The 9,456-nt window shown below is 42.1% G+C and overlaps 3 protein-coding genes across 4 annotated transcripts; 2 read left to right on the top strand and 1 right to left on the bottom strand.

The window, feature by feature from the left end:
* The first annotated feature begins 370 nt into the window (after positions 1-370).
* On the top strand, positions 371-3,440 carry selplg (selectin P ligand). 2 transcript variants are annotated; one of them, XM_078794133.1, is made up of 3 exons: positions 371-530; positions 744-1,178; positions 1,244-3,440. In XM_078794133.1, the coding sequence occupies exon 3, from the start codon at positions 1,347-1,349 to the stop codon at positions 1,890-1,892; it is 546 nt and encodes a 181-aa protein (XP_078650259.1). In that variant the 5' UTR covers positions 371-530; positions 744-1,178; positions 1,244-1,346; the 3' UTR covers positions 1,893-3,440. The 2 variants fall into 2 exon arrangements, with proteins under 2 accessions (XP_078650259.1, XP_057917808.2); XM_058061825.2 differs by having other exon boundaries at positions 744-3,440.
* Positions 3,441-3,831: 391 nt separating this feature from the next.
* On the top strand, positions 3,832-6,418 carry tmem119b (transmembrane protein 119b). The gene is made up of 2 exons (XM_058064810.2): positions 3,832-3,982; positions 5,076-6,418. Exon 2 carries the CDS (start codon positions 5,090-5,092, stop codon positions 5,858-5,860), a length of 771 nt encoding a protein of 256 aa, XP_057920793.2. The 5' UTR covers positions 3,832-3,982; positions 5,076-5,089; the 3' UTR covers positions 5,861-6,418.
* Positions 6,419-6,432: 14 nt separating this feature from the next.
* Positions 6,433-9,417, bottom strand: LOC131119931 (iron-sulfur cluster assembly scaffold protein IscU-like). The gene is made up of 5 exons (XM_058064811.2): positions 9,207-9,417; positions 8,280-8,393; positions 7,597-7,707; positions 7,433-7,511; positions 6,433-7,360 (listed from the first exon to the last, which is right to left on the bottom strand). Exons 1-5 carry the CDS (start codon positions 9,309-9,311, stop codon positions 7,266-7,268), a joined length of 504 nt encoding a protein of 167 aa, XP_057920794.1. The 5' UTR covers positions 9,312-9,417; the 3' UTR covers positions 6,433-7,265.
* Between the last annotated feature and the right edge of the window lie 39 nt (positions 9,418-9,456).

Raw genomic sequence — 9,456 nt, 5'->3', positions numbered from 1 at the left:
TATTTGTAATAAATACATATGTTTTATATTGTAATATTGTAATTTAAATAGATAATATTGTATTAATGTCTGTGTGAAGCTGTAATTACTGTATATAAATATGTGCAATTATAAATATATGTGTAATTATAATTGCAGGCACTTAACACACTCATTTCTAATTGCATTGTGACATTGGTTTATGGCTGTTATTTGTATTAAATGTAACATAACGATTCCAAAATAAGTGTATATAAGTGCGGTAAACAAAGTTGTGGTGGTGTACTAGTTTAGAGTCAGATGCATGGTTGGATAATGAATGACATGCATCTCATTTGCAGAACTTACAGCTTCCGTCTTTGCACAAGTCCACTTTTTGCAGCTTTGTTGTTCCTCGGTAACACGCGAGAAACACACTTGACTTCCTTTTTGCAAAGTTTCCTGTCTCGTTGTTGGCGTGTGTCACCTTCAGCGCGTGGTGGTACATCCTTGTCCTCGAGACTGACATGACTTAAACGCAACTTTTTCTTCGTGCTTCTCCAGCAGACAAGGTAAGAAGCGAGTTCTTTTCAACCCAAATGAAGACACTGTTCGCTGTCATGTCATGTCATGTTGAGGGACAAGTCGGACATTGAAAATGTCGCAAAGGGTGTGGCGGAAAGAGCGTTTCATCACACACACAAAAAGATGTTCCTCCTGCTTTTTTTAAATCTGTCCTTTGGCTTTGCAACCAATTGCTTATGTTGTTCTTTCACATTTTCCAGCCAGTCATGATGCTCCTCAGCTTGAAGACCTTCTGGGTTTTGTTGTGGGGACTGGCTTCAGTAGCAGGTGCATTGACAACTATGGACACAGAAAAGCTACGTGTTCCCAAGCAGGAAGCTTCAACTCTACCTGCAGACCTCTTTGTAGACGACGAGCCCGCCACAAGAAGAGCTGATGGTTTGATGGTGATGTCTACGCTCACAGTGATGGCAAAGTTACGTCCGACTTTCAGCGACTCTCCAGAAACTGCTGATAGAACATCTCACGACGGGACTACTGAAGGTACAAAACCTACAGAAGGTCAGCAACCATTTACATCTTCTCCAGCAACCATGACCACCAGTGAGATGGAAAGAAATTCCACTCCAGTCTTCATCCAACACCACAGCGGTCCTGGAACAACTGGAAGAACATCTGCTGAGCTGACCTCCACGGTACAGACTACTGAACCATTAATGTCAATCTCTAGCTCTTCACGCTCATTCCAAAACCTCAGCAGTCCTGCAAGTTTTGGAACAACTGGAAAAACCTCTCCTGGTCCATCAATCTCCAGCTCCATCTCTTCAGGCTCAACCCAAAACCTTAACAGAACAACTGAAAGGATGTCTACTGCATCAGATTCTCCTGAACCATCAACATCCAGCTCCATCACCGAATCATCTGCTTCAAGCCCGTCAAATAGCGGACTAACCTCCAGACCTCAGCCTCCATCTAGGTCCTTCAGTTCCTCATCTTCCACCAGAATCCCAGCAACTACAAGATCTCCACCATCTTCCCCACCACCTTGCATCCCCGTCAAACCCAGTGAGGAGGACCAGCCCTGCTCCACCTGTAGCGTAGTCAAACCCTGCCTCATCGCCATCGCTTTTCTAGCAGCACTAGCCACCATCTTCATGGTGTCCACCATCGTCCTCTGCACCAAGCTGTCCACCAGGACGTACCATGTGGAGAGAGCCAAAGAAGAAGAAACGGAGATGATGTTCATGTCTGCGCTTCTACCGGAGAGGAACTACGCCAGCTTGAGACAGCGCAGCCCGGCGGTGACTAACGGTGTCCTCGTCATCCACGGAGCGGGGGACAGCGATGAGGACGTTAGCGATAATCTCACACTCAGCAGCTTCCTGCCAGAAAGTGACCGTTTTGTGTAGAAGGGACCTCAAACAGAGACCTCTTTGACGGAGGTGAAACTTCACGAGCCTGCACTCACCCTGCTCTGGGTGCACCATCACTTCATCACACAACGATCTATTCATGGAAGCTTCACCACTTGGTGGAATATTTACAGCAATCCCATCATTTCACTAGCATTTTTGCAGTAGTTCCTTCAAAAGATCAGAGCTCTTCTGTTACATATAGAGGATCTTTGATGGGGTTTACTTTTTCCAGTATGTCCTTCAAAACAAATTGCATTCCTGTCACAAAGAGGATCTTTGATTAGTGTTTTTGCAGTAGATGCTTAAAAATAAGAGAAGACTCCTGTTACGTAGAGGATCTTTGATGTCCATTTTTTTAGTAGGTCCTTCAAAACAAAAAGTGTTCCTGTCCCGTGGAGGATGATTTTTGATTCACGTTTTTTGCAGTAGGTCCTTAAAAACAGCAGAGCATTGTTATATAAAGGATCTTTGACTCGTGTTTTTGTCATAGGAGAGCGCTGCTGTCATGTAAAAGATCTTTGGTGGTTTTTGTGTCCTTAAATACAGCAAAAGATCTTTGACTAGAGTTTTTGCGGTAGGTCCTTAAAAGGTCATCTTCCGTAGGTAGGTCATCATCTCTCAAATAGACGATCTTTGACTTGTTTTTTTTTTTGCAGTCGGTCCTTAAAAACAGCAATTTTCCTGTTATAGAGAGGATCTTTTGACTCATTATTGCAGTAGGTTTTTAAAACAGAATCAGATCATCTTTAGTCAGTTTTTTTCATTTTACAGTTTCACAATTTCTCAGATTTTCCCCTAAAAAAGTCTAAAAATAGAGCAAGAATGTGCATTATTTTCATTCCTATTCGAATAGAATTGTCCTAATAAATGTGCTCTCTGTGTGCAGTCCGTCAGTTCCCTTATTTGTGCTGCACAAACGCCTTCTCATATTCACTTCCCTCTAAAGAAAACAGACCTGAATTCTTAATAGCCGCATGCAGCCATGTTTTTTCTTTCATAGACAGAGTCCAGACAGACAGAAGTAAGACCTGGACCACATAGGAGCACGAGATCCCTTGATGATGACCATATAAAGCACCACTTGTCTCCACTGATTACAAACACAACACTCCGTCTCCCTAAAGTGGACACATACGGCGTGTGAGTTTAGCAGCTTCAGAAAATAAGCCATCATTGTTTCCAACATGCACAACCCCCCCCCCCTTGCTCTTTTTTTCCACCCCCATTTCTGCAGGCTGTCCACACAGGAAACATTAACCTCTTCCTGCATTAGTTGGCCGCTAACACACGCCACCGCTGTCTGACCTGACCCGCACTAAGTCATTGAGGGGATGATGGGGGGTGGGAATGAAGGGGGCTAAGAGGTCACAGGGAAGGTTGGTTTTTGGATTTTACTCACTAAGGACCACAAATTAGCTTAACAGTCAACATATGATAGTAAACAGCATTCATGTTAATGTTACAGTAAAAAGTTAGAATGTATGTGTGTAGACATACATTTGTCATAAAAAACTATATATTCTATTATCTATTCATTTGTCTTCTCTGTATTTATTATGTATACTTATATATAATAATAAATATTTGACCAACCAAATAATGTTCAAATAAAATAAATCTAATGTTGCTCACAGCCCAGGTAAAGTGGACTGATATATTGATATGATATACTGTGATCTACAAAACAAACAGCATTATAGTTGAATTTGTTATCATTTCAAGCACTCACATGCATGATAATTTGTTGTGAAGTCTTCTATTAACTTTGGCGGACACACAAGGGCAGGATGAAGATGTCCCTGGTTCCTCTCAGCACATTGTAAACTCCTCGCTAACAAGAACAATCTGTGTGCAGGCCATAGAGGAAGGGGGGAAACTGGAGGGGAGCGGGGAGGAGTAAAGTGGAGATGAAGGAGGGATTTCTCTCCTCGTGGTTTTTAAACACCGTCTGTCTGCACCATTCCAAGCCAGGTTCTTGGAAAAGCGCAGATGTAGAGCGGGTATACGGACGACTGGCATACGTTCAGACGTGCAGTTCCAATAGAGGAGCTTCATTGGGAATTCCTCTCCTTAACCGCTGGATGGTGAGTGTTTTGATATGTCACACGGCGCCTATCACAAAAAAATGCTGATGGAAAAGATGCACCTGTGAATGCATCGTGATGCCTTCAAGGGAGCAGCATCCGGTGTGAGGAACTTTCATTGTGTTTAAAAGTGATGGTTTGCATTTGTATGTGTCACATTGCACAGGCCACATGTGTGTGGTTGTAAAGAGTGGCTGAATTTGGGGTAAAAAAAAAAAAAGCTCCGCCCCTTTTCCGTATAAAGTTACATGTGAACCGTCTTGCACGCAGATGGAGTAGAAATAACAAATATAGTGGCACATTTAGTAGCACTTTCAGCTTCAATTGTTATTAAAATAATTTTGTGACATATAAATGTGGTTAGCGCACAGACCTCACAGCTAGGAGTCCAGGGTTCAATTCCACCCTCGGCCATCTCTGTGTGGAGTTTGCATGTTCTCCCCGTGCATGCGTGGGTTTTCTCCGGGTACTCCGGTTTCCTCCCACATTCCAAAAACATGCTAGGTTAATTGGCCACTCCAAATTGTCCATAGGTATGAATGTGAGTGTGAATGGTTGTTTGTCTATATGTGCCCTGTGATTGGCTGGCCACCAGTCCAGGGTGTACCCCGCCTCTCGCCCGAAGACAGCTGGGATAGGCTCCAGCACCCCCCGCGACCCTCGTGAGGAAAAAGCGGTAGAAAATGAATGAATGAATGAATAAATTTATATATAGATGTGTTTATGTCAGTATTTTTTATCTTTATAAATATATATACAGTATATAGATTTCTACATCATTACAAAGATATAGCCATTAAACTGTGTATATGCAGTATGTGTGTGTACAGTATATATATATTAGAATATCATTGAAATTGAAATATTTGCAATGTGGCCTCTATTTTAATTGACAGAGCTCCTAAAAATGGTTCCTTACCCTGGTGAAGGTTGGTTGGTATAAGTGCAGTGTGACGAGATGCTTGTTAAGAACCACGGAGGCGATGTCATGACATCATGGGGCATCATTGCTTTCTTGCCCATGATGTCGCCTTTGAGATTCATGTAATGAAAGTAGAATATTTGCATATTTAAATCAGATGATTGTTTTCAGACCGTGGAGGTGAAATGAAGCTCCTTCATGTGATCGCCGTCTCTGCCGTCTACATCAGCAGTGGTCTAGCATCGCCGCTAACCTCATACAGCTCGGCTGAGGGCAGCACGGACTTGGAGGACCTCTATGTCACCTTCTCTGTTCCCACTAAAAGCGTCTCATCGGATTATTACCAGACGACATTTACTGGCCCCGCCCACCAGGAAGAAGAGTACCTGAGAAAGGTGGTGGACTTCCTGGAGGACAACATGCTCCTCATTCTCGTCTTAGCCTCGCTCCTTTTTCTCATCTTCCTCGCTGCGTGCGGGGCGATCGTTTTGAGTCGGCGGCGTAGGGTCAACGCCTACTACCCGTCCTCCTTCCCGTCCAAAATGTATGTGGACCAAATGGACAAGACCGGAGGCGCTCGAGTCTTTCATGAGCTGCCAGAGAAGGCGGCGCCGCGACAGGAGATCCAGCCAGTGGACTCTCATCTGCAGCTTCAAGCAGACATTATGAAGGCCGCCAAGAATCTGAGATCGCCAACAAAAACTGGGGAGGTAGCCAGCATTCCTCAGGACAAACCAGACGGAGACGTGATCCTGGATGAGAAGGAGCCGCCAAGTCCTGCTGAGGAAAAGGAGACATGTGAAGCAGCTGCAGCAGCGGGAGTGAACTTGACTTCCTCTGTGGGACAGGAAGACAAGTCCCAGGTGTCGGTGAGGAGTCTGAGGCCTGCTTCTTTGCATCTTCACAATGACTCAGCAACATTGCAACTCATTGCAGGAGAGAAAACTGCATTCTAAGGACTGGTAAACAAACTTTTCTACAGATGGACTTTACCCCCTCTTTATCTGATGAAGACTTTGCAGACAGCTTGGGGAAGAACAGTAGTAAAACCAGCAGACCCTCACGAATGGCCTACAATTCCCCACAGGAGTGGAAGTAGCGGTAAAGGGCATCTATTATCACTTTCTGTAGGTGAAATGTCCCCATACTACCCATACTGTAAAACAGGGGTCTCAAACACGCGGCCCGTGGTCCAAATGTGGCCCGCAGGACACTAGTTTGAGGCCCCCGCCTTGATATGAAAGTTTAATGTTAGTGCGGCCCGCGCAAGTTTGATATGGATGCTGTATGGTATCATGTACCCAGAAAAAATTATTACGTTTGATTAATGTTCATGTTAAAGGTTAAATAACTGTTAATAGTTATCCTCCCTATCCGTGTGGAAGTGGTAGGTTTTTGGCTATTTAAATTTAAAGGAAATAACTTGAAGGCTACCGTTTAGGTCGCTAGCTCTCTAGTTTGCGAGTTAGCATGTGTCTCAAGACCCTGCAGTTGTGCAATATGTTGCAAATAAAAAGAGTATAAATGTGACTATAGTCGTGTTTTGTCATGTCTACAGGGCTCTAATAATGCTTTGTTCATTTTAATCTGAAAAAAATAATTTGTCTACCCACCAACTATATGTTGTTTCTTAAGTTTTTATTATTTGCCGTTTTATTATTATTATTATATTTATTACTGATTGATTGATTTTCTTTATTCTTCATTTGTTTATTTATTTTTCATCTTATTTTGTGCAGAAAAATAAAAATTAAGATATTTGAGAACAGTGGAATGTTTTATCAGCGCTTTTATTGTAGAAAATCGGAACCAAAGCACTGAAAAAGTTTGTATATTTTTCTGTTTTTAATAAACGCGTTTTTTTTTTGTTTTTTTGGGGGGGGGGGGAACCTGATGTGGCCCAGTCTCACCCAGAGGCCCCCAACTAAATTGAGTTTGAGACCCCTGCTGTAAAATGTGCTTAGAGTGAACACTGGCATTCTATAAACAGTTCATGCAGTAAACACCTTTAACTATATTGTTGGCCAACATCTATTCTAATCTATAGTCCATTGTTCATAATAGGAGACTTTTAATAAATCATGAGTGCATTTCATAAGTATATATTTCAGGGCAGTTTTATTGAAGACTTTCTAAGTGCTTCATATACTTAACACTCCTCACTCATTGGCCCTTAACATGAATCCTTTTCAACAACCATTTTAACATAATGGCAACTCTACTTTACAAGCTTACATTGTGCGTTTGTGTGACAGGCTAAACACTAAACATACAGTGGTATTAATAGTGTGACTTAGCGTAGGGTAGGCATCATCAATACCACAGGACATGATGCAGCACTGCTACTTCACAGCAAGCCATTTAATTGCTGACCGCCGTGACTGCCCCCTGCTGGTCATCATGCTGCTTGAGGCGGTAGTCAGCCAGGGCGGCCTTGATGGCGTCCTCAGCGAGCACTGGAAGGGGGGGGACAAAAAATTCGACAACCTCGATAATAAACATAAATCATATTGTAACAATAAACGTACTGGAGCAGTGAAGTTTGACAGGTGGAAGACTGAGCTCTTTGGCGATGTCGACGTTCTTTATCATCAGGGCCTCATCCACCTGGAAACAAAGAAAAGTACACATTGACTACAAGAACATTCCAGTCTACTGCAAAAAAAAAAATGTGAGAATGTCTTTGACTCACAGATTTACCCTTCACCCACTCGGTGGCCAAAGAGCTGGAGGCGATGGCGGAACCACAGCCGAATGTTTTGAACCTTGCATCCACGATCTTCCCCTCGTCGTCCACTTCAATCTAGTGGACATAAGTGGTGGTCACTTTTAGATCACTTTAAGCCATAAAAACAGAGCATGGAGAAATTTTAACGCATGGACACACACAGTTTAGTTGCAAATGTGAAGATTGTATATAGTTCATAATGTTATGTTTGTAAATAAATTGTTATTTAATGTATAATAGCCATTTTTGTATCGGTTGTGTTGTGGTATAATTGTTTAGATATTTGAGCTCAGTCACAAAAGCAAAAGATTTGTCACTTGAAATGTATCAAAAAGCTGTTTTTCTCCATTTTCTTTATTATTTTCTTTTCCTGAAACTTACCTACTGTGGATTACTAAAAAAAACAAAAAAAAGGTAGAAAGTAACTTTTTTGGTAGGTTCCATGTTTATATAGCCCTTAGACTACAATCGGTCAATATCGTCAAAAACGGCCGTACTGAAAGGGACCCATAGGCAGTATATGATACTGTATAATATACTGTGTTTGAAAATTAGTCGTTTTTACTGGCCGTTCACGGCTAGTCTCAGACTGTAACTCCTCCTAATAGCAGGACTCTAAAATATAGTATATACATAGTGTGACAAACCTGCAGCTTCATTACATCTCCGCAGGCGGGAGCCCCCACCAAACCAGTACCGACCTTCTTGGAGTGTTTGTCCAAGGAGCCCACGTTCCTCGGGTTCTCATAATGGTCCACCACCTTAAATACAGGAGTAAAAAAAAAATCACATACTGAAACCTCTGTTGCTATTTGTTGAATCCATATGTTTAGTTGCTTTGTGTGTTCCAGCTACATAGGAAAGGGGCTTGCTGGTCATCATTATACAAATGCGTGTTTTCAGCCTTGTGCAAGAGACAATGAATTAAATAGATTAGCACAGGATTTCATTGTTTGTCATAGCAACTGCTGCTTCCGGTCACCTTACTCTCCTTTCTGCTGAGTCACTCTGACCAATGCAATTTTATATCACAACATATTATTATTAATAGGAAAAAAGTATATATACATTTTTGGGGGAATGAGTTGTACATTTTAGCTAGTTTAGAAATTTACAGCATATACAGTATTCTGTTTAAGGTGACTGTAGGGGCTTGTAATTATGTTGTTTAAAAACAGTAGCTTTTAAATCACTTAAGACATTTATATTTGAACCAAAAGGTAACACTTTAGTGACAAGCATTCAGAGACTTGCGTGCATGAGGCTAAAGGCCTCTGGCGAGTTCAAGCAGTATCTCGAATAAATAATAATGACATGTATGTAATAATTATTGTTACTGTTGATAAGCTCTTCAGGTTTAGTCGTTTTACTTTCGCATTCTATATTTTGACCTACAAGAAAGCAGCTGTTTTGTGTAAACGATGTAAATAGGCGTTTTTAAGTCAAAATACAAAGACAGCAACTTTATTTACAAAACAAGGTCAGCTAATGTGACACTTGTTACGGTTACCTCGCGGTCTAGCTAACTTCAACAGCGTCGACATAAAAAAAACAACCATAAAACGCTGGTTTACCTTCTTGTGGTAGCAGCACTGGGAGAAGAACTCCGGAACAGAGAGCCTCCTTGTGAGCAAAGTTAGAGGACTTATTAGGCATTTCTTGGTCACAGCAGCCGCCATCGTGGTGTTGGATGGAATTATAACAGTAGTAAAGTGGAGTGACGCACTTATAAAGAGGAGAGCGGCTCGAGACGAGCTGGAGACACTACGTCACAGCAAAGGGGGCGTTGCCACAGTCTACTGCGCATGTCGGGGGGTTGTATAC

The sequence above is a fragment of the Doryrhamphus excisus genome, linkage group LG10 (genome assembly GCF_037039965.1).
Source record: "Doryrhamphus excisus strain RoL-2023G ecotype Guam linkage group LG10, RoL_Dexc_Guam_v1.1, whole genome shotgun sequence".
NCBI lineage: Eukaryota > Metazoa > Chordata > Actinopteri > Syngnathiformes > Syngnathidae > Doryrhamphus > Doryrhamphus excisus.
The sequence above is the reverse complement of the archived record's forward strand: the minus strand, read 5'-3'. Positions and strand labels throughout refer to the sequence as shown.